Raw genomic sequence first — 24,767 nt, forward strand, 5'->3', positions numbered from 1 at the left:
TGGAACCCCCATCTGTGGAGTAAAATCCGCTGTGGTATGTAACAAAATGGTTCCTTTTGTACACATTCAGTTAAATGAACACTTAGGTCTTAGGATTTTATTGTGTAGTGGGAGGTTGTGTTGGAGGCAAGGTCTCTGGTGTAGAATAACCTACAGGTAAAACTGCTCCTCCCTCTTTCTGTTCTGTTTATTTGCAGCTTGCAGATTGAACGGTACGTTTCATTTAAATTTGTCGAGCTATCTGACTAACATTAATGAAATACCGGTGTATATATATTCTTTTATTATCTATTTTGTGTGGATGCCAAGAGCCACAGTTCCTTGCATAATGCAGTGTTAAATAACCACATCTGTTTGAAACGCATAACGTCGGTGTGCGTGCATCTAACCAGGGATGTGAAAGCTTTATTTTAAAAGTAACGTTTCGGAAACCCAAGCAAATGTCAACATTTTTGTGTTCTACAAGTTTTAAATATGCTGAACCTCATCACACTTATCGTTGCAGTATCAAGTAAGTCCTCTATTTATTGGCTTAGTTTATAATATTAATTAATAATAAGCTACTCTACTTGGATATTGATATTGTATATTTTTGGTTTAACTAATTTAATTTTCCTTCTATGTGCTCAACAGGTTTGAGGGTATGCAAGGCTCAAGGTAATTGAAAACGATGTGCAAATGCAAAGAATTAAAACCATTCTGTATTATTTTCCATATAGAAGACCTAATGCCCTGCAGGCAGTAAAGATTTAGGAACAGGTGGCCTCATTGTGAAACATAATTTTCAGTCCTTTGTGAGAGCCTTGGGCTGTTATTGTATTCTAGGGCTACCATTCTACTATTCCTATGTGTGTGTGTGTGCGCAGGGGGGGTTGGGGTATAATTGTCAGTGAATGCAGGGTTGGCAGTGTTTGTGTGGCTCTATGCCACTTCATCCTACATGAGTTTCACCAACACACTACACTCATCCATCTAATGTTCCTTCAGCCTGTGGCCGTGTTCCTGTGGAGAACCGTGTAGTGGGAGGGAACGCAGCCCGGCAGGGGGCGTGGCCCTGGCAGGTGCAGATCCAGTTGGATTCCAGTGGACATGTGTGTGGGGGCTCCCTCATCGCCAGTGATTGGGTGCTTTCTGCTGCCCATTGCTTTCCAAAGTAAAAATGGCATTTAAAAATATATAGATATATTTTGCAGCATACAGCATGGGCTGAAATAGTTGCCACTGTTCCGATCTACAAGTTCACATTGCATTGTGACACATGAAGTTGTAGATCGGTTATTTTTTAAAGGTTTTAGACGCCAGGTTGAATGTGGTTAATGGATACACTGTGAATCTTTGCTGTTTTCTCGTTGCATACTCACTAACCCAAGGCAACATTGTGATTGTTTTGTATTGATCTGCTCTGATCAATAATTTCCATTCTCTCCTCCCTGCCTTTCAGCCCGTCAGACGTTTCCTCCTACAGTCTGTACATCGGCCGTCAGCACCTCAATAATGACAACCAATACGAGAGCCACCGGCGGGTGCTGCGGGTGCTCGTGCCTGCCGACTACCAGGGCCCTCAGAGCGGCTACGATGTGGCTCTGGTACAGCTGACAGAGCCAGTGGCCTGGAGCGAGTATGTTCAGCCTGTCTGCCTTCCTGAAGCCGGTGTCGCGTTCGCCAGTGGCACCCTGTGCTACGTCACTGGCTGGGGGGACACACAGGAGGGGGGTGAGTGGAGAAAATACATTTTTCTTCTTCTTTTCCTTTCGGCTTTTCCCTTCAGGGATCACCACAGCGAATCATCTGCCTCCATCTCACCCTGTCCTCTGCCTCCTCTTCTCTCACACCAACTAACTTCAGTCCTCTTTCACTACATCCATAAATCTTCTCTTTGGTCTTCCTCTAGGCCTCCTGCCTGGCAGTTCCAACTACAACATCCTTCTACCGATATGCTCACTATATCCCTCCTCTGTACGTTTCCAAACCATCTCAGTCTGACCTCTGGCTTTATCTCCAAAACATATGACATGTGCTGTCCGTCTGATGTACTCGTTCCTGATCCTATCCAAGTAAATTGAAAGGCTGAATTCTGGTCATGTCATTATTGCCGAAGATTTATGATTTTTTTTTGAAGAATGTGGACAAATAGGCAATCTACAAGCTCATAACATAAAAAGATGCAACACGTTGTGGATTTTTAGATCAGCAAATCTTTCTCTTGTTTTCTCTTTTTCTCCCCAATTTAGTCGTTATGCCAATGAATTCCTCCCCACACACATTTCTGTGGTGTCACTGCTGTTGTATCCTACTGACTCACCTGCCAGTGAGGAGCCTCCACGCTCCACCAGGAGGATGTCATAGAGCCTTTGTCCTACTCCTCCCACCCAACACTCCCTGCTGACAGGTGCCGCCCAAGCCAGTAGGAATACATGCAGTGACAAATATCACCCTCCCTGCCCGGCTTCCCTCCCGCGAACATGTGCCCATTGTGTTGCATTCAAACCCACAACATCTGTGGTGGTTGGCAGGGACTTTCCACTGCGCCACAATAGCGCAGCGCAGCAATTTATGAAAATTTCTGAGTAGGCCGTTTATATTAATGGGTATATATATAAATTGGTGGTCTAGGATTCATAGGTATAGGTATCGGCATCGAGCACAAAACTCGGTCACAGTTGGGATCTAGTGCTTTAAAAGATTTTCACCAAGTTAAACTGTCCAGTTCCTGTGAGACTCAGAGGCAGCTAAGATTGTTGAGTGTTATTATAGATGACTGACCCCTTCTGTGCCACGCAGGAAAAAAGCAATGTCTCTTTGCCCTTATAGTAAGTGTTTTTATCATTCTAGTCATTGAAGTGTTCAATTGTGCCTTGTGTTCCATGGCCTATCGCTCTTCAAATTTGTCAGTCATAGAAGATAGAAATGAATACCACAGAACAGGGCTGAATTAGCTGGAGGTAAATCTATATCTCTGCTTTTGATGTCCTCCATGTCCTTTCTTCCCTTTGGGAAATGTAGACTGTCTGATGTATTTGATGTATGTTTGAAAATATCACAATTAAAAATTGGTTGTGGTTTTCATGTAGATGTAACATTTACTGTGTGATCTAGGGCTAGGCCTACTGTTTTTTTCCTTTGCAATTTATGATGGTCTCAACTCAACCATGATGAGCCCCTATTTTCACCTATTCTACACACTTTGATATAGAATCCTGACACTGATCTACTTCTCCTTGACACCACCTTTGAACACAGTGCCTCTGTCTGGGGCGGGAACTCTGCAGGAGGTTAAGGTGCCAATCATCGAGCAGACATCTTGTCACAGGATGTACCAGACCCTGTCTTACAATTCTGAGGAGGTGGACATCCGTTTTGACATGATCTGTGCAGGCTTCCCAGAGGGGGGCAAGGACTCATGTCAGGTGGGTTCAATCCAATACGATTTTCGGATTTTGTCAGTTTACTCTCAAATTCATTTTGTATCCAGTTCCATTCAAGAGATTCACACACAGATGAAACATACAATTGCACATATGACACTTTCCATAGATGTACACAACACAACGAATTGACATTTTTCTTGTGCCCATACTAACAATAGCATTTATAGAAGTGGTCACACAATACATTTATTAGAAAGGGTTCTTGTGAAAAGTGGAACACATTACTCCGTGTTAACATTCAGGTATATCTGTCTACTTATCTGATCATTGAACCAGGGGGATTCTGGAGGACCGCTGGTCTGCCCCATAGACAACCAGACATGGATCCAGGCTGGTGTGGTGAGCTTTGGACAGGGCTGTGCTCAGCGCAACAGGCCTGGAGTTTATGCCAAGGTGTCGGCCTTCACCCATTTCATCAGATCTAGAGTGCCAGAGGCTCATTTCATCAGCGGGGCCTCACCTAGCAGGGCAATGTGGGGTCTATTACTAATATTTACTCTGACTCCACTGCTAATGGAAAGTTAAGGACACATATCCATGCTGGGATGTTTTATTTTGAGTGTAAATGTTTAGAGTGTCATGTTGTGATTGAAACTGCCACAGAAGAAGTTTGTCGTGTAAGGACATTTGTAGTTCACGAGCGTTTACAGTTAACATAAATGTTGATTGCGGAATCTGAAGGAAAGGGGTTGTAGTGATAGTTGATCGATGCTTCCAACCAATAGAGGGCAACATCGACTAGCCTACCTGACGCTTTGATTGATTGAATAATTTATTAAAACTGTGCATGCGCCTGGCAGGCAATGAGTTATTCGTTTGCAAAAATGGCACGGTGGCACAGATTTATAATGCTAAAAGGATAACCCAATAAGCCCAGCGCTTGTTTCCATTGAGGTCCTGTATATTCAATTAATCAAGACATTAATATACAATATACAATTATATGCAAAACATCATACATACGAGTAGTAGTAAAAAAGAGATATGTACAGTGTCAGTAAACAGTTGGGGGGGTGGGGGTCATTTCCGTTAATAAGCTTAGATTTATTTTACAGCTACCTGTAGAGACAAGAGACAACTTCAGACAGTGTGACTGAGAGATGCTGGCGCTGCACGTTTTTAATAAAAAGTTATTGAACACAACCAGTTTATTCATTACAAGAAAGAAACATTACACACACACCTGTAGGAAGTTACGTATGTTCAACCAGTGGCTCTGTGGCTGTTCTGCAAACCTGTTGAGGGAAATGGTGCCATATTGGAAAACTACTCAATTGCTTTGGAGTGTGGGTTGAAATGAGTGCAAATTGTGAACAGTCCAGTCATCGATGTCCAGGTGTCCAACAGTGGTATTCAAACAAAGATCTGCAGCTGCATATTGTTGTAGCTGATTTCAGTTTATGAGTTTTGGTGTGAGTGAGTCACTGACTCACATTCCCTCAACATATTTCCAATGCTTTCCCCCCCTGGTTTTCGATGGTATGCAGGCCGTCCACACCAAGAACTATACTGATACCTTAACGTTGTTTTCAAATGGACGGCAGAGTTCACACCAAGATACAGTGATTTGTGCTCGATTTCGATTTTGTTTCCACAGATCACTGCCCCCAAAATCACAGTAGGTATGTATAACGGGTAAATACAGTAGTCCTGTGTACTGTACAGACTCGTCTCAAAATCAACTATAACAATATGTGCTGTGAAAAAGAGAAAGGAAGGTCAATTAGACCTTTAAATTGGGATACTATGCTTTAACAACTAATGAGAGTGTATAGTAATATTAAGGTCCCCAGTCTTTTTGGGGGGGTCATATGTGAAGTGCTATGTGGTGGAGTCTTCTGAAAGCCTTGATGAGCTAGTTCATTTATAGGCCTATAGTATATACACATAATTTGTGTATTATGTGTATATGTATATATATTAGTGTATATTATACACTTCACATATACATACATACAGTATTCAACCACTGGAGGGCAGCAATGCACTCAGACATGGATGTACTGTAAATGTAAGTGTGCAGCCAGCGTCACCAGGCTTTCGACAGTACCTGTGGAAAGCCTGGCTTCTATTTACTGTTCAGTTCTGACATCTGGTCTACAGCCTGACTTCTGTATCCGTTCATTTCCTCACACATACGTGCACTGACACGAAACGTTTCCGTATCCGCTCCAGACTGGATGTTTGGGTCAAACGGCATGTCCCAGGCTGCCACTGCCCCCATTCAGCCAGCTGGTGCGAGCGCTAGGCGGTGCGCTTGTTTCCCCGTCGGCAGCTAAGCTTGCAGGCTTTATTTGGTTTGCAGGAATGGCATCTAACGGTAAGGAGGAGGATCGTATTATACGATTAATCTTGTGACTGGATTATTTGACACATGATATGATCGTATAACGTTTGATAGGAGCAAAACGCATTCATTTCAGTTGAGGTTAAACACTAGCTATCTTTAGATTATACGAATACGAACGTAAGCGCATCTAGGACAGTACAAAAATCTTTATTTTGGTATAGACAATAAAATAGGGTCACGGACGCAAAGCAAGCATATATATCAACCTGCCAAGCATCACGATACTGGTCTAATCTCTTATAATATCGTATCAATCAATACCTGACCTAAAGCATTATACTGTCTATATGTGGGCCAGTCTCACCCACAGTAGGCCTGTCATTTACTGCAGAAAACACACACAGGCTATAGGCGGCTACACTTGACAGGGCGCATAACCCGCATATCATAATACGCACTGGCCATTTGGTTCCATTTGTATACACTCGTCTCGAGTTATAGAGAAGGGTCCATATTTGGTTCCATTTGTACTATAACAACAAATAAGATGGTACCGTATTACTCACTGAATAAAACATATAATGTTACATCCTGGCAGTCGGGAGGTTGACGTTGACCTCCTACAATGTATTAATTGTGATGCAGCTAACATAGTGTGGCAAGACTGATTGATATGCTCTGACAAAAATAATAAATATGCTCTAATGTTTATATTCTAGATTATTCCCAAACACCTGCCCAAGGGTAAGTCCGAAATCCTTATTATTCCCCATCAACACTGTCCTGTGTAGGGTGTAGGCTAATATAATCATTACTACATGATTCTACATCACTAAAGTGTCCAATTATATAAGTAAAATGTTTTGGTATGCAGAACCACATGTTTGTCATCTAGAACTTTTAATATCTCTCCTGTGTGGGTGGGGTTCATTTTCTGTGCAGCTATGGGTCCTATGGTGGTGGCGGTGGAGGTGGTGGTGGCGGTGGTGGTGGCGGCGGTGGTGGTAGTGGTGGTGGTGGTACCCAGAACCAGAGCTATGGGCAGCAGTCCTCTGGTCAGAGCTATGGCCAGCAAGGCTATGGAGGCTACAGTCAGAACGCAGACAGCAGTCCACCTTCCTACAACCAAGGAGGCTATGGGAGCTATGGCCAACCCCAGTCAGGTAAGGGCAGTGTACATCACATTCATTCTTCTTATTTTACCTGGTCAAATCCAATGTTGTATGTCTTATCCAATGTCTCATAATATTTTTGTACATAGCCATTTAATGTCAGCAGCTGTCCTATTTGTAAATGGTAAATGGTGCATTTATATAGCGCCTTTATCCAAGGCGCTTTACATAGATTGTGCATTACATTCACCCATTCATACACCGATGGCAGCGGAAACCATGCAAGGCACCAACTAGCACATCGGGAGCAATTAGGGGTTCAGTGTCTTGCTCAAGGACACTTCGACAGTAACTCTGGGGGAGCCCGGGAGTGGAGTTGATGTGTTAGTGTAGTCTAATAAGACCCAGATATAGACAAAATAAACATTTTCTTCCTTCATATTTCATATGTTTTGGTGTGACACCCCCACACAAGTAAGTATAAATCAGAACATAGTGATCATAAACATACTGTCTCCTCCACTCAGGAGGATACGATTCTGCGCCCCCTAACCAGGGTGGAGGTGGCTACAGCCAGTCCAGTCAGTCCTACAGCTCTGGGGGCTACAGCAGCAGTAGCCAGCCTCCTCCTAGCAGCTACAACCAGCAGTCATCCTACTCCAGCTATGGCCAGCAGCAGCCTCCTTCATCTCCCCCCTCAGGGTAAGACCCCCGGTGTCTGTGTGTGTGCGTGCTAAACGTTAAACTGAAGGAACTAGGAACGGCTTACGCTGAGCAAAAATCAGGTATGCCACATTTTTATGAAATTACCCTGCTGTTGTGTCCATGTATTGTGTTCACACCACCACCTGAGAGCTGATGCTTTTGAAAAAAGACAAAAATCCTTCGTCTTTAACAAAGCATTTTCCTAGCTAGCTAGCTGTATTGGTTTTTGGTATTGGCTTGATGCCTTTGTGTGATTTTATTTTTAATGAATTGTTCTGGTAGTTGTGTACACTGTACAGTTGTGTGTTGCATTGTTTTTATGCAAATGTTTACTCTGAGATTTTATTTAATGTATAGTGTACAGAAACTATAGTAAAATACGCACATCACTTCGTGGAGGTGCTGGTTTCAAAAAGTAACATATGAAAAGAGAAGGGAACCCGCACACTCATATGCTCCAAAAGATAAATTTATTGACTGGTGTGTGCGGGTTCCCTTCTCTTTTCATTTAATGTAAAGTGCAATACAAATAATAATGTAATATTTAAAATTTTACAAAAGTAATGGAAATAGTCGTTAGACAAGCTCACAATGTAGTATGAGCTATTGTTGCTGCTATTTGTAGTACAACAAAGTATATAGGGCTTAAAGGAGTTGTTCACCCAAAACATGACTTATTGTCTATCACACCCCATGAAGTATTGCTTTTTTTCTTTTAGATTTGTTTGTTTTTAGGTCGCATTCCTAAGCCAATCATTTTATGACCAGCAATGACCGTCCGAGCTGGTATTCAGAGCTGCCATCCGGTCATCTAATTATCGTCGTAGAAATGCAACAAAAACAAAATAAATCTCCATGAATTCAAGGCTTCATGGCATGTGTAATTGATGGAAAATACATAATTGTTTTGTTTGAACTACTCCTTTAAGCGGTTAACCCTTCCATTGATTCACCCTCCTCGGCAGTTACAGCAGTAACTCCCAGCAGGCGTCTGGTTATGGGCAGCAGCAGCAGAGTGGAGGTGGTTATGGGAGCAGCGGGGGTCAGACTGCTGGCTATGGAGGCAGTGGAAGTCACCAACAGCCCTCTCCACTTGGGGGTGCTCCCTACAGCCAATCATCTGGCTATAACAGCCCCCCTTCACAGAGCTATGGCCAGCAGAGCCAGTATGGTCAGAGTACTGGTAAGTCAAAAGATTGTCCACCATCTATATCTGTTGCTTCCGTGCTCTGGTCGAGAAAACATAAGTAGTGATTCCATTCACTCTCCTTTATGGAGAAACCGCTCTCAAAATCACAATTTATAGCATATGAGCAAACAAAGCAGTTTCTGTCAGTCAATATATTTTTCAAATAATTTTGTTATATACTTTTTGGAAGGTGGAATGGCTGAATTCATGTTATATTAACTTAGACGTTATCTATCTAATGCTACAAAAGTCGAGGACACCGACACCGATTCTGGTAAAAAGTGTCCGCTGCCCGGCGCCCGCCAAAAATGTGAGTTCCAGGACTTCCTCTTCTTTCTCCTCAGGATACGGACCTGACAGCCCACCGTTGAGTGGAGGAGGTGGAGGATACGGTGGTGAGGAGGGAGGTTACGGTGGCCAGGATGGTCGTGGCGGGAGGGGCAGAGGAGGTGGCGGAGGTGGATATGGGAGTCGCGGCGCAGGCGGTTACGACCGTGGTTTTGACCGCGGTGGCAGAGGAGGACCACGAGGCAGAGGCAGTATGGGGTGAGTGTCCTCTACTTCCGGTCTACACATCCCTGGTCCTGCATCCCATTCCGTCTGTCTTATGACGGCAGACGAATTCTGTACAGAGATGCATAGGCTATACATTATGTTATGAACTGTCGTCGGTGCTTAATGTGGACCACAAACATTTTAAAAGCGAAAAAGTGCAGGATTATCACAAAGAATTGTCGGTTTCTGTGATATGCTTTCATTTCATGACTTGAACTGCCCTGCTGCTTTTGTAGGGAAGTGTGAGCCCAGGAACTTGATGAGGACATTTCGATAAAAAAGTACAAAGTACCTCATTTTGGCTGTTGTTTGCAGCAGTTATTGTCATTTGTAATTATGCAATGACTAAAATTAGCTTATATTTACAATTAGGCATTTAGCAGATAATCTTAATCCACTTAAAGTATTTATAACAAAGACTACTGTTTATGATCACTGCCATGCTTTAATGTTGAGTTTAAAACCACAACCCAATGGTGATGGAACAGGTCCATTTGAGTGATGAAATCATGAATAATACTATGTCTGCAATCCATGTAAAAGTTGTTTGCATACGATGCACTAAAATGAAGAATGGCTTCCTTTGTTCCTGTTGGTGTTGTCATAGATATATGGCTACTGTGGTTTCAATTATCTCAGGAAGCTTATGAATGTAATCAGACAACAATCTAGGAGTTTTATGTTTTTACATTTACAGTTAGACTTATTAAAGGATAACTTTATAGTAGCTGATGCATAATTGATGAATGGTGCTCTTGCACAATCTTACTGACCAATACCTCTAACAATGTTATGATGACCCATGAAATAGTCTGCATTCACATACTGTAAGTGCATAAGGTACTTGCAATGCAGTAGCTGAATTTAAATATAAAATCAACTGGAATATGTAGAACAAAGGCAAACACACTGACTTATAAAAGTGAATGCAATTAATAAAAAAAAGAGGCCATTTATAGATGAATGATTGTCAATGGACAAAATGAATGGCAATGGGGAAACTTCACCCTCTGCCAATTGGTCACTTTACTTCTTTCACTTTACAAAATACCCCTAAAAATATAAATTGTTATCAGTGACTGTCAACATTATGACAAAATAGACCTAGCTGTGTGGACTGTACTAGGTTGTATACTTGAAAATAATTAAACAAAAAACTATAAAATCACAATAAATGTATGAAACGGAAGCATGCTATAGCGATGCACAATGAAGAAATCTCACAACGGGGACATTAACAAAAAACAGGTAGATATGTAAACTGCAGACGTGTCATGAGGCAGTGAAATGAGTGTGATTAATTTAATTTAGAAGTTGGTACATTTTAAAAGTCACAGCAAAAAGGTAAAAGCTTTTCATTGTTAACAAATGCCACATCCAGTACTAGATAATCTTGTAATCTGGTTTGGTAAACCAGTATGTACTCTCATCCATGAAAAGTATATGAATTATTGACACACACACACACACACACACACACACACACACACACACACACACACACACACACACACACACACACACACACACACACACACACACCCTTTTCTGCCATTATAATGTTTTGGAGCTCAATCACCTGAACGCCCTAACACCATTAACTGGTAGATGATATAACATAATTTACCACATATTACCTGCCATATTATGACGGAACAGAAGGATAGTTGCTGTTCACATGACCTGTCTAAAAGGACACAATCTCTTGTCCAATTCTCAATTTCATATTTGATTTATCTTACCTAGAATAAGGCCTAAGGCTTAAATTATTCTCTTGTTGATACACTGAAGGTATATACGAAGGCCTACATGTTACTATATATGCCAATCTGTCATTAAGTCTTTTAAAAATGTTGCAGGCAAGTGAGTGAGGTCCTTCCTTACTGTAACACGTTCTCACCAGACATTTGCTACACTGATGATGGTACTGTGTCTTATAATGTTCGTATGGCTAATGGCTATTCAAGTCAGAGCTGTTTATGGATTCGATTCAGTATGATTCCCACACAGACACCACCATATCCCCCTGCCTCCTTCACCTTTCCCCACCACCTTCCACTACACTCCGCCAGGTCCAATGTATAATATTATGCTTTAATCAATGTTTGAATCTTCCCATAGGCTTCATACCCGCTCTCCAGGGTGCCTTTCTGCATTTAGGGCTTCGTTAAGGGAAATAACAGAAGGAAGAAAGTTCATACACAGTTCGTAGGAGAAGTAGGGGGCGGTGAATCAAAGTGTTCAATTCATGCTAGAAGAGAGTACCTGCCTGGGTTCATTTTATCTTGGGATTTGCTTCACATTCCATGTGAAGAAAACTGGTGGAATACCTAAAATAATACCTAACAATGTCCTGGACTCAAAAACCTTTGGGTTGGTTGATGGAAACGGAAAACAACGTTAATATGAGTTTACATACAAGTCACCGAAAAGGAGACTTTGAACTTGTGAGTTGCAAAAACTGGAAATCTCAGCTGCCTGTGAACACATTCAGCAAAGATACAAGGCCATTAAACTGGCCTCTTTGACCACATCCTCACCACAACAAGGATCAAAACAATAGAAAAGGTAAAGGGTTTTATTCGTGAGGAGTTGACCAGAAAGGGGTTAGGGTTTGAACAGAGAGCAAGTGCCAAAGGGAAAAACTGGCTAGTCTGTAAGGAGAGACTAACAAGAGTGAAGGTTAACCCTCCCCTGCACTGTCTGCACCAGTCTTCAATGCGTGTCGCCTTTTCTCTCCCTCTTCATCAGAATGAGCGACCGCGGAGGCTTCAATAAGTTTGGTGGTAAGTGACAAAAACAACTTCCCACAAGAGGTTTGATGGGTTTGAAGAGTCAAAGCTAATGGGAGGGTAGAACAAAAAGGTGAAGAAATCAGGTCATCCCTATTTGGGCATATTGTTATAGGTGGAAATTGTCAAAAATAGTAACACCATTTTTTTAAATAGCAAAAATAGCAGATGTACAAACTTACAACCTGTTGCGATGCAATGTCTTGTGAGCTTGTAGATCAGCCATAGTTTTTTTCCACTATTAGTTGCACGAAGAGGAATGACTATCAACATTTCACATTTGGGGAAAAAGTACCTTAATGGTAAACAATGGAGTAGCAAATATAAATTGTCGCACATTGTGACAAAATGTTATACTATTACAATGATATTGTCTCACTATGGAGAGCATCAGCAGGGGCTGCATGTATCAAGGTTTGCACAGCTTCAAATAGATGTGTACACACTGTTCTGCATTTCTCTGAATGGAAGGCTTTGTCAGAGACACCTGCTTTTGTTCATAAAGCCAAACAAATCTCAGCCAAAACAGTGTGGAACTGGGAACACTTACATATTGTTTTTATTCACTCCCATTTGTACCCCTAAATGGGCAGAAAAACTCCCACAATTAACCTGTTTAATAATAACAACAATGAGTGATATTCAACGGGCACTTCCAAACTCTAACATTTAGAAACAAATCACCTGCAAGGAATTTCTTGACAGGAAGTAGCTAATAACGTGTCTACGGTGGATTTTTATTAAACAAACACTTTGCAGATTGAAAGAGGATAATTCAAGCTGGTTGTACAGCTGCAATGTTGGTGAGTTTGGCGTTTTTCTGTTTGAATGAATGAGCTGTCAATGGGAAGTTGCACCTAGTTAGCACCTTGTTGGCAAGATGGATGCAGTCTGCATATGGTCAATAGATGGCCCAGCAGAAGTTGTTACATTCTAGGGGTGCATACTTAGTTTAGACTAGTCATTGGTTAGACATGGGTTAAGGTTAGGTTTAGGTGTGCTGCCCCTACCGTTTGCAATACATTGATGATTTTAGTAAACCATTTGATAAACACTTTATTTTCAGTCGCTAGTCTTTTTTAAATCATCATGGTATACCGGTATGTTTAGTAAATGGCATTAATCTCTGCTTGCATTTCGGACCGGATATAGAAAGATGGATTTGAAATCACTGCAAAGTAGGATTAATTTACCGTCTGTATCACTTTGTCCTTCCCTTTTTTTACAGTCTATGATTGTTCAAGTCGTTTTTGTTGCAATTAGTCTTTATTTAAAGACTTTTAATTGTTCCTGACTGTATTATTTCAACACAAAATTCCTAACATGTTTTACATGTCATGGCAATAAAGGCTTCTGATTCTGAGTAAGAGCCAGCAAACAACATTTAGTGCTATTTAGCGTGGAATAACCACTTACCGCAGGCTAGTGGTTAAGACACTGGTGTTACACGTAAAGTAGCATACTTGGCATGGCATGTGGTATGTGGAAGAGGGACGTACCGGTAGGCTGGATAATGTGTTAGTAATTGCACTAAGTGCAAAGTCCCTGGGTTGATTTCAACTGGGGACCTGTTTTGCATGTTGTCATCCCCCTGCCCTCAGGTGCTTGTCTTATAGTATATCTAAATACAGCAACCTAGAAAAGGCCTAACAACATAATCGTAACAAAAAAATAATATATGTATTGTTAAAAGAGCCCAAGGCTTGCCATACCAATAATATTTTGTGCTATAATTATTGCAAAAGATTTCATTTATTACATCTTTAATTAATGATACAGTCAGTACAATTACAAATACAGAACATCTGTATAGGGGAGGGTCATCCCCCTCCCCTGTGGCACACCCGCTATGCGATGCTCAGCCAAACACAGTGCAGAATGGCACACTTTCCAGCCAATCACAACGGCCAATCACAGTGCCAATTTCACCGCCATACATATTAATTTTGCCGTCCTCATTACTATAAAATTACTATAGAATGTCACAAGGAAGTAGGAACACAACTATACAGTATGGAAAGATGTAGTTGCAGTTTGATTTAACCACATGAGCCCAGTGTCCCTATTTTGGGCTTGAATATTCGGCAAAAATATGAAAGCATTCAGACAATTCTGTAATTTTTTTCCACCTCGCTATTTTTTGTACAACAAAGTGTATGGGATTCAAGTGGTTAAACTTGACAAACATGGCGTGAGCAGTTGGCTAATGCAAGGGTGAAATATGTATTCTCATCCTGTGATGTCAGTGCCCACAATAGCATGATTAGCATCAAAAGGAATTAGTCAGCAAGTTTCCCAGCATGAATGTTGTAGAGGTAACAGGTTTTGTTGCTTTGACCCAAGATTAGTGCTTTTCAAAAAAGTACAGCAGAAGCTTGTGTGGGTTAAGCCAAAGTATCAGGAAGTCAAACACAGATGACTACCGGTAATGACTTGTGAAGGTCGTTCATTTATTTATTTTGGTTGATCATTTCTCAGTTTCTTTATGCTTTCATGTTATGCTTGAGCTCGGCTTTGTATTGTCGGGTCTGTAGGAAAAAGCTTTCACACACCTTGAAATCAGGCGTATGCACAGGAATGTGAAAGGAATAAAAATACACCCGCACACTGCATCTGCTCGGTACAAGACTTTTTTTATTTTAATAAGGCAACGTTTCATTCCTCCACCAAAATACTTCATTCTTCAGGTAGCATGAATGATCATGGCAAGTTTCCTGGCAATCTTCCCAAATACATTTTGAGGTATCTTGTGTTCAAGTGAAAACTTTAGCCTAGGAAAGGCTATTGGGTCACCATTATTTATTGGTCGGAGCCATCATCTGTAGAGCATGAAGGAACACAGCAAATTCCATGGCAATCCAGCCAGTCGCTTTCAAGCAATCTTATTTGGGAGTAAAATGTGAGCAAATCTGTCTTAAAAAGGGTTGCGTTGACGATGACACGATGCTGACGGATGCCTGATGGCTGCAGTGGAGCTTCGGTGTAAGGCTAAAAGCAGCTCCAAGGTGGTTGAGTTACAGGGTGATTAACATTTGAAACAGTTGAAAATCAGTACAAAGCATATTGTAATTGTATCCAGTCTTACTGCATGCTCTCATGTATGTGTGGATGCCTGTATTATAGGCCTATTTTTATATATATATACCTGTGTGTGTGTGTGTGTGTGTGTGTGTGTGTGTGTGTATGGGGGGGAGGTGGGCGTGGCTCAGGGGTAGAGTGGCTGGATGGTAACCGCAAGGTTGCCTATTCGAACCCGGGCTCCCCCAGAGTTAGTGTCGAAGTGTCCTTGAGCAATACACTGGACCCCAAATTGCTCCTGATGTGCTGGTCGGTGCCTTGCATGGTTTCCGCCGCCATCGGTGGATGAATGTGTGTGAATGGATGCACAATCTATGTAAAGCGCCTTGGATAAAGGCGCTATTTAAATGCACCATTTACCATATATATATATAAAGAGAGAGGTTATTTCATTTCGTGTGTGTGTGGCAGATACGTACCTCGCAGTGTGTGTGTGTGTGTGTGTGTGTGTGTGTGTGTGTGTGTGTGTGTGTGTGTGTGTGTGTGTGTGTGTGTGTGTGTGTGTGTGTGTGTGTGTGTGTGTGTGTGTGTGTGTGTGTGTGTAAGTAAGAAAGCAAGTAAGTGAGACCCCGAATGCAACCCCAAATAGACATACCCTTCTTGGGAGCGGTAAGCACAGCTAAAAAAATAAAAGGTGTGGATGGTTTTGTTCAGCAGCCTGATAGCTGCTAAAACTCTGCCACATTCTCTTGTTATGGCTCATGATACTCTGCCAGGTCAAGGGCACAGTAGTTTCAGGAATGCTTCGTGTGGAGTCACACATTCCGGAAAGAGACTTCTTTACCACATTGTGATTGTCTGTGTCTCCTGCTGTCAAACAAATAAAACGTACAAATTATTTATACACAAAGACTGTGTGCAAGTTGATCCGAGTGTAATATGTGGCTGGGGTAATGTCTGTCCCTGAATTGATCATTACTGGAAGTCTCTTCCTCTCTACCACACGTACGTAGGTATCTTAAATATACATGGCACAATGTCTGTGGTCCTGCCCATGTGATTCTCTAACCAGCATGCAATTATTGTTCAAATACCTTGGTGTACCTGCTCCCTGGTGAGAGCCTGTCAGTGAAAGTAAGGGGTATTGGTTGGAACTGAGCACAAAATAATTGTGACTCTCGCTTCCTGTGTTTACCATGTTGCATCTCTGTTGCATGGGATGGTACAGTTGTGGTTGTCGTTCCCAAAAAGCATGAAATGGGGAGAGAGATAGAGGGGTGATATGAAGTAAAGGCCGTCGGGATCGGGAGTCGAACCCGTGGCACACTGCCAGACTGGATTACCAACCAAGGTTCCCAGATGGCTACACCAGCTGCCCGGGCCACATTTGGTTTGTGGCCCGATTATAATCGTTAACTTGTTCAGGGGGATTATTTCATCTAAAGTCCCTGTAGTTTTCTGATCTTACACACTTATACCGTTACATGTCAATCCATTGAAACGGTACTGTATAAATGGACTTTGAAATGTGACACACCAAAGAAGGTGTTGCAAACAATATGGATCTTGATGTTGAACCATATCACTAAACGGTTGACCTTGGCTTTCAATGGGTATTGATGGGTACCATCTCTGGTATGGTCATTCAATATTCTACGGGGGGAATCCATCATGAACTAACTGACGGAAATGAGGTGTCAGTCAATGACAAAGTGACAGCTTGTTGACATTTGTTGGGAAGCGTTCTATAAAACTTGTCACAAATGGTGTGCAATGTCAAGACTGTGAATTGTGAAACTATGTTGAAATGACTGAATTTCACATATACATATTCACAGCACTTCAGCTGATGCCGGTGGATCAAGCTGTTGACTTCTTGTTCATTCTTAAAGTAACAAATTTGTTTGGGAATTGAGCCAGTATCATTTGAAGCAGTGTAAAGGAGAGCATTTAAATAAATAGATTATGGAGTGGCGAGTGTTTTCACCTCAGTTACAAGAACACAAGCGTGCGACTGCTTGGTTTTAAACAAAATAAGATGTCCAACGGAATGTACATGGAAATGTGTGCCGTGTCTATCGTTTAATCGGGGGAGATCCTGCTATTGTTGTTGTGTTCCAATAGACACAAGGACACGGATGTCAGCACTTCAAATATCATGTTTTTTTTGTTGTTCAAATTGCTCTCCAAACGGCTTCAGGGTTATTTCAGTCCAGTGTATACGGTTCCATCAGAAAACATTCCTTTGTGTGACGTGACTTGTGACGTGTAGGGTGTAAAATGCTCCACAGTCAGTGTGATGGCAATCATGTCATGGTTGAAAAATGTTTAGTATTTACATGGTGGAACACAGATGTGCTGTCATGGTAATGAACTGAAGCATTACTGTACATAGCATTGTACACTACAGGTTGTTTCAGTTTGTAGTGTACCAGGGGTGCAACAGTTAATCAAACGAAAATAAATATTGATTTCATTAAAAAAGAAATGTTGCGGAAACATTTGTTCTCAAATTAGTTTTTGTTTTAATTTTTTAAAATTCAATAGGGCTGCAACAGTTTTGGGCTATATTGTTTTGCATGACACTGTTGTACAGCGAAGTATAAAGAAGGGCTTTTACGTGGAGACTAATACATAAAAAGGATCTAATAGAATGTTGTGTCGATTCGTTGAAATTAATTATTCAATTAATCAAAAACAAATCGCTAAGAAAATAATCAATAGTTGCAGCCCATGGACATTAGTGAGAAGAGTAATGGTGTGATGTGTGAGTGTACATCATCCATAGTGCTTCTTAACTGAAATCTGTCTGTCTTACCCCATCAAGGACCAAGGGACCAGGGACATGGAGGACACAGCTCCAGTAAGTGTCCTTCTCATATTTACATTTTAGAGGATATGAAAATATTATATTTTGTCGCTGTTGGTTAGAAGCCACTATGTTTTGGCTATGTTTTGCTACTTTCCGACAAATTATAAAATAGTTCATTCATTTGTGAAATATGCAGATATGCAAATGTTTTACAACATGTAAAATTAGGTTGGGTGCATGCATGGTGACATTCTCAAAGACCATATAATGCTTCCATAAAACCTACACGCCACGGCTTCTTTTCCAACAGTGCATGAAGACCAGGATAACTCTGACAATAATACCATCTTCGTGCAAGGCCTGGGAGACGACTACACTGTCGAATCGGTCGCCACCTTCTTTAAGCAGATTGGCATCATCAAGGTACCTCTCACACACTATTATTATGTGAGGCATTTTGGGTTGCATTTTATGTATGAAAGGTGATATACAAAGTTATTATACCATCAGTGAACCTGAAAAATCCCACCAGGCAGAGATTAGAGTTTTCACTAAAACTTTTGCCTAAATCTTTCCCTCATGTTTTCAGCTGAATAAGAAGACCGGTCTGCCCATGATCAACCTGTACACAGACAGAGAGACCGGGAAGCTGAAGGGGGAAGCCACGGTCTCCTTTGACGACCCCCCATCAGCTAAGGCTGCAATCGACTGGTTTGACGGTAAATATAAGCCTTTTGACTTGGCCCTTTGTTCCAAGACCAATGTTTAAACTGTGAACTGACACCTGGTTTCATGCGATATGCAGTGCTTGTTGCCATACCAAACTCCTACTCTTACAGGACTGCAGCTGTTGACTGAATTTCTATGTGTGACTGTCTTTGACAGGGAAGGAATTCAATGGAAACCCCATCAAGGTGTCCTTTGCTACTCGCAGGGCAGACTTTGGAGGCAGGGGAGGCATGAGGGGAGGCCGAGGAGGGCCGCGGGGAGGTGAGTCTGGTACGTTCATTACAGTATGTGTGTGTGTGTGTGTGTGTGTAAGGGTGCTCAGGTGGCACAGGGCTAAAGTACCTGCCCACCACCAGGGTTTAATATCCAAGAGCGATGCAGCCGGTTTGGCTGAGTGTGTACACAAACAATATTGGTCGTGTTTGGGGGAGGGAAGCCCCATTGCATGGGTAATCTTTGTCGCTACAAGCAGGGGGGTGTTGAAGCTGTCACGGTCTCAGACTTTGCTCATCTAGATGTTGTTTTTCTATGTTATGTTACAACAACACTTAACACAATTATTTTCTCATGGCAAAAAAGTGCAGGACAACAGTGGCAGATACATTGGAAAAACAAACAAATCTAGCGAGACATGGTATCATTTAGTGCCTTAATGGCATTTGGTATGAAAGAATTTTTAAAAATGTTACGGTTAGCTCTTGGTACTTTGTACCGTCTACCAGAGGGAAGTAGTTCGAACCCCCTGCAGAGTGGATGAGAGGGGTCGTTTGCTATCTTGATAGCTTTTTTACGAAGTACCAAGAAATGTGTTATAAATATGTTGTACTTATGTTCATGTCTCCAGGTTTTTCTTATGTGTAATCAGCCCTCCTGTGTATATTAGTCTTGTTCCCCAGTCAGTCCTTGTCGGTTCATTCTGTCACGATCTGGTGGTGAGGACGGGAGGCATACTATGATCCGACGGACCATTGCTCCGAAGGATCATTGGTCCGAGGTGCGCTGGGGGTCGGGGTCGGGTTGGGGTTGGGTTTAGGTGTGCTGCCCCGGGGGAGGTTAGGGTTAGGGTGAGGGTTTGAGGTAGGTTGTCGATCGGATCAAACACATGCACTCGGTGAGGACCCAAATGCAGGACAGCCAGGTACCAGCTGCCACATCACATGAATTGTTCCTCCAACAGTCAACTAGCCAGAGCTTCATTGATGTCCAATTGTCCATTTAAACACCTCAAGGCCTCACCAGGTGTAGGCAGGCCGGGGTCAGGGGGCTGTCTGCTGAGTCCATTTTGGTCGAGTCATTCTGTCGCGATCTACTAGTGGTGGTGGTGGTGGTGAGGACACAAATGCAGGACAGGTGAACAGAACAGAAATCACAAATACAGACTAAAACTAAAGCAGACTGACACCAAACAATGAACCGACAAGGACTGACTGGGGAACAAGACTAATATACACAGGAGGGCTGATTACACATGAGAAAAACCTGGAGAAGACATGAACATAGAACGATAACAACTAGAACAAGAACATAGAAATGCAACATCTAGATAAGGAAACATAGAATCAAAACAAGTAGAACATAACATAGAAAAACAACATCTAGATGAGCAAAGTCTGAGACCGTGACAGAAGCGACATACAGTACCTAAACCGCTTGTGCTTATTACCACAGCCCGCTTGTGTGTGCAACACGGAAGTGCCTCTCTCCTACAACAACTGCAGACTGTTTTTTGGACCGATAAGGTATAGATTTTGACCGCGGCAGAGGCACCACCGATAGGCCCAGAATCGTAAATCATGTTTTGGGGTGACTCAAAGTGGCTACTGGACAATCACAGCGCGCATCCTTGCACAAGTGCACTGGCCAACCAGTTTGTCCTTGTATAGGTTTTGGAATGATGCGGACATGCAGTGTTAGATGTCAGGAGGAGTTGATCTTGCAGATCTGCTACTTTTGATGCTTTTGTGTGACACTGTAGTTTGATCAAGTAGGGCATTAATTTGCGAAAATACACAAATAGTCTGTAACCTGCTGTTGAGGTTGTGTTGAGTTCAAGTACTGTAGCTACAGTAGACGGCCTGCTCTTAACTCTAGGGATGGAGCTCGATAACCGATACCTGAAAAAATATTGACTAGTACCCGTTATCAATAAGCTTTGGGGTTATCGAGCATAATGGCTCATGGCGTCATGTTTTAACAATCAAGACAAGAGGCAATCAAGAAATAAATCTAATCACCCATGCTGTCACAAGCATGTCGGTCTAAAAGTGTATTGTTACCTGCCAGCCAGCGTTGTCCAGGTAAACAAAATTACGCTTTTGAACCAGTTAACAGTTTATTTTATTATCTTATTGGTAAAACCTCAATTCCCCTTTGTCTGTTAGAAAAGTACTGTATTTGAAAGCCCTAGTAAAAGATACCAGTTCTGTTCAGAATGTATTGTCTCCCGTCTTTCCATAAAATAATATAAAATGCTTGATAGTGGGCTCGATAAGAACCCGGCTCGATAAGCCTGATCGATAAGGTGCTGGTTATCAATAAAAAATAACGAGCTCCATCCCTACTTAACTCCTCCGGGTCAATGGGACGCTGTGGTTTTATGCTCTTAACTCTGCAGGGCCAATGGAGGATTCTCTCCATCTACACTCTTTCTGTCTCTACTTAGTGACTGTGGAGGTGGTTTCATGCTCTTAACTCCTCAGGGCCAATGGGACGTGGCCGTTTCATGCTCTTAACTCTTCAGGGCCAATGGGACGCGGTGCTTTCATGCTCTTAACTCTGCAGGGCCAATGGGACGCGGTGCTTTCATGCTCTTAACTCTGCAGGGCCAATGGGACGCGGTGGTTTCATGCTCTTAACTCTGCAGGGCCAATGGGACGCGGTGCTTTCATGCTCTTAACTCTGCAGGGCCAATGGGACGCGGTGCTTTCATGCTCTTAACTCTGCAGGGCCAATGGGACGCGGTGGTTTCGGAGGTGGGCGCGGTGGAGGCTTCCCAGGAGGTAACGGGGGTGGAGAAAGAGGAGGTGGAGAAAGAGGAGGTGCAGCAGGAGGTGGAGGGCAGCAAAGAGCCGGAGACTGGAAGTGCTCAAATCCGTGAGTAAAGATTTAGGGCTGAAATAACCCGTTATTTTTCAGTGTAATGGACTGTCCCCTTTGCGCACAAAGTTGACGATGAGCAACTGAAAAGTTTGTTAACTAAAACGATGATTATTGTGTTTATATAATATGCTTACATTTCATATCACACACACATGATCTTGTATCTTTCACCAGCAAAAACATTATTTTTTAAACATGTTTATTGATTTTCTTTACAGTACAAAGAAGTATTTTCAAAACAATTTACATATATTTCCCCCCCCCCCACATCCCCATAGCAGCACAAATACAAACAAAATCTTATCACGAAATGTTTTGACAACAATAAATACAGAACAAAAATAAAACGAAAATACAACACATTACATACAGTTAAATAAACAAATGCACAATGTCCGTCACAGTTCCCTACCCCCACCCCACAGCTGACTACTCCAATTAACCACTATACATCCAAAGCCTCTTCAATATCACCTCGCTTAATGAAGTCCAAAAACTTCTCCCATATCTTATAGAATACCGCAGGTTTCTTCCTAATTACATGTTAGTTTCTCATTATGCCAAACTGGTTGTTAAGTTCCTCAGCCAAAAGCCGATCGTAGGGGCATTGACATTCTTCCAACATAGCGCAATTGAGCGTCTGGCCTGTAACAGGCAAAGGTCGGTCATTATTTTTTCTTTACTATTTAGTGTACAATTTAATGGATAAATACTGAGTATACATAGTTTAGGACAAAGAGGAACTGGACCTGATGACATAATGGACCACAGACCTCCAGAATGTTTTAATCTCCTCACATTCCCATAAGCAGTGGAACAGTGTACCTTTATGTTCCCCACATTTATATAAATCAGGAATGTTTGGATCAAAGTTATTTACTTTCTCCGGGGTTATGTAAGTTCTCATTATCCAATTATACTGAATTAGTCTTAATCTAGTATGAAATACTATTATTTAGCCATTGATCATGTTTTATACTTTGTAGTCATATCATAGAGTCGCATGAAGTCCGAGATCCATATTGGAGCCACAATTTGTTTTATTTGAGCAAATCGCTTCTAATATATATATATATATATATATATATATATATATATATATATATAAATGAATCAGTTTGGTTAACTGTGCATGTTTACATATCTTCCTAGGATTCTCTCCATCAACACTCTTTCTGTCTCTACTTAGTGACTGTGGAAACCTGAACTTCTCTTGGCGTAATGAGTGTAACCAGTGCAAAGGTGCTAAACCTGAGGGCGCTGGTGGCATGTCCCCTATGGAGAGAGGTAAGAACAAGATGCTCTTCTTTAGGTCTTCAAAGACTATGGTCCAAATTCACAACGGCGCTTACGCTCATAACATTACGTGACGTGGGCGGAAAGGCATTTACGTGGATTTCCCACATTCATTTGGAATTCATGGAAATGGCTGTGAACTTGACGCTCACGTAGGTTGGTCGGAAACTCCGTCAAATCCTACGGGACCTCTTTAGGTGGCGGACGAATCTACGCAAGCGTTCAGAAGGCTTTAGTCTTCATGCTGAATCAATAAATAGTTCCCAAATCGCAGATAAAATATGTGTCCCTAACATTGTTCAACACATAAAAAAATGATAGCCTATATATAAAAAGCCGAGTGCACTTGTATGCACTTGTATGCCTAAATGCATGCATTCTAGGCAAGTTAGCCTAGTGTCCCATGCAGAAACTGCCCCTGCAAGCCGGCCGACACCTTTTTATTTATTTATTAGGATATTTCTAGCATGCGCGATTGTGCTTCTCACTTGACAGCTTTCTACTCGCAGTGCAACGCATTGTGATCTTGTAGATCGGCTCTCGCGGACTCGCTGCATGTTAAAAAACAAACTTACAATTATAATAAGAACATAGGCCTGGCTACAGCCTACGCTTATCTGCATTCTAATCTGCACTGTACGAATCCAACATTGTTTAGTGTAGTAATGCCTGCAGTAGGCGGCAGGCCTATTGAAATTGTTTTGTTACGGAGCTCCTTGAGTCAGTTGACTTTCGGTCGGTGTGTGTGTGCAGGGTGTGTGTGTGTGTGGGGGGGGGGGGGTGGGGCAGACAGCAGCGTGCTGCCGATCCGATTCACATTGGAAAATGAATAGGGCTATATAGCCCTATATAAAAAATAGAAGACCACATTAGCCTAATGAATGGCATCAGCGTGTTTGAAAGTCGGCCAGTCATATCATAGTTTTAAGCCAGCTCACCTCCACTCGCGCTTGTTCACAAACATGACGGACAGACTTTATAATAATGTATATTGATATTGATCACATGCATGGATGCCACACACAGAATAGTTTAACTCACTGGATAAACTCACTGGATTATAATTTCTTCAGACAAGAGGATCCCAGGCCTACGAGGTAGGCCTATAATTATTCAATTATGAATGTATAGGCTACTGTTCTTTATCGCGCAAACACAGTGTCGAGGGCCCATGCCCCCCTCCCTCTCTCTCTCTCTCTCTCTCTCTCTCTAGCTCTCTCTCAAAAGATTACTTTTGCATTGACATATATCCGATATTTTAAATATCGGATATGTTTTACCTCTGCAAAGGTGTGAGTGAGCACCCGCCTTGGTCCCGAACTTAAATAAATTATAATTATATTGCTTCAGCGGAGCACGCACCGTTGTAAGCTTGGAAATATTTTAATTTCCTTTGGTGTCCTTTGATGGATTGATGTCAGTTTGTACATATAGTAGCCTACAGTGGTAATATACAATGGTGCAAAAACGACATAACATAAAAGCCCTAACTGTCCTGCTCCTACATGTGTAGAATTATAATAGAGTGCAGGCTATATTCATCGCAGTGACCGCGGCTGTGATTTCTTTCCAGCAATCATTTTTATTGTAATTTGTGAAGTCGCTATATAGTCTGCGGCTGCAAAGCCTTTTTTCTTTTTTTGACAGACATCTCAGACAAACTGCTGTCTGCTGAGTCATGCTTGAAGCCTTTTATGGTGCGATATGGGGCGTGGATCTTATACTCGAAGGCGTGGATCAAT

The 24,767-nt window shown here is 42.0% G+C and overlaps 2 protein-coding genes across 2 annotated transcripts in view; both read left to right on the plus strand.

Annotated features, from left to right (window-relative positions):
• Positions 1 to 474: 474 nt before the first annotated feature.
• Positions 475 to 4,341, plus strand: LOC308323313 (serine protease 27; the record flags this gene model as incomplete). Its single annotated transcript, XM_080775034.1, has 6 exons — positions 475 to 511; positions 634 to 657; positions 988 to 1,153; positions 1,442 to 1,713; positions 3,241 to 3,407; positions 3,705 to 4,341. 6 exons carry the CDS (start codon positions 475 to 477, stop codon positions 3,951 to 3,953), a joined length of 915 nt encoding a protein of 304 aa, XP_080631160.1. The 3' UTR covers positions 3,954 to 4,341.
• A 1,285-nt stretch (positions 4,342 to 5,626) lies between these two features.
• The window catches only part of fus (FUS RNA binding protein), a gene marked incomplete at its 5' end in the record, with an annotated part of 23,692 nt that continues 4,551 nt past the window's right edge, over positions 5,627 to 24,767 (plus strand). The window contains 12 exons of the mRNA XM_080775035.1: positions 5,627 to 5,679; positions 6,661 to 6,881; positions 7,358 to 7,532; positions 8,501 to 8,718; positions 9,069 to 9,270; positions 12,031 to 12,065; positions 17,917 to 17,952; positions 18,212 to 18,324; positions 18,491 to 18,620; positions 18,787 to 18,891; positions 21,576 to 21,723; positions 22,919 to 23,016. Coding sequence (XP_080631161.1) covers positions 5,627 to 5,679; positions 6,661 to 6,881; positions 7,358 to 7,532; positions 8,501 to 8,718; positions 9,069 to 9,270; positions 12,031 to 12,065; positions 17,917 to 17,952; positions 18,212 to 18,324; positions 18,491 to 18,620; positions 18,787 to 18,891; positions 21,576 to 21,723; positions 22,919 to 23,016 — 1,534 coding nt within the window. The remainder of the gene's footprint in view (positions 5,680 to 6,660; positions 6,882 to 7,357; positions 7,533 to 8,500; positions 8,719 to 9,068; positions 9,271 to 12,030; positions 12,066 to 17,916; positions 17,953 to 18,211; positions 18,325 to 18,490; positions 18,621 to 18,786; positions 18,892 to 21,575; positions 21,724 to 22,918; positions 23,017 to 24,767) is intronic.

The sequence above is a fragment of the Protomyctophum bolini genome (genome assembly GCF_963924005.1).
Source record: "Protomyctophum bolini genome assembly, chromosome: 11".
NCBI lineage: Eukaryota > Metazoa > Chordata > Actinopteri > Myctophiformes > Myctophidae > Protomyctophum > Protomyctophum bolini.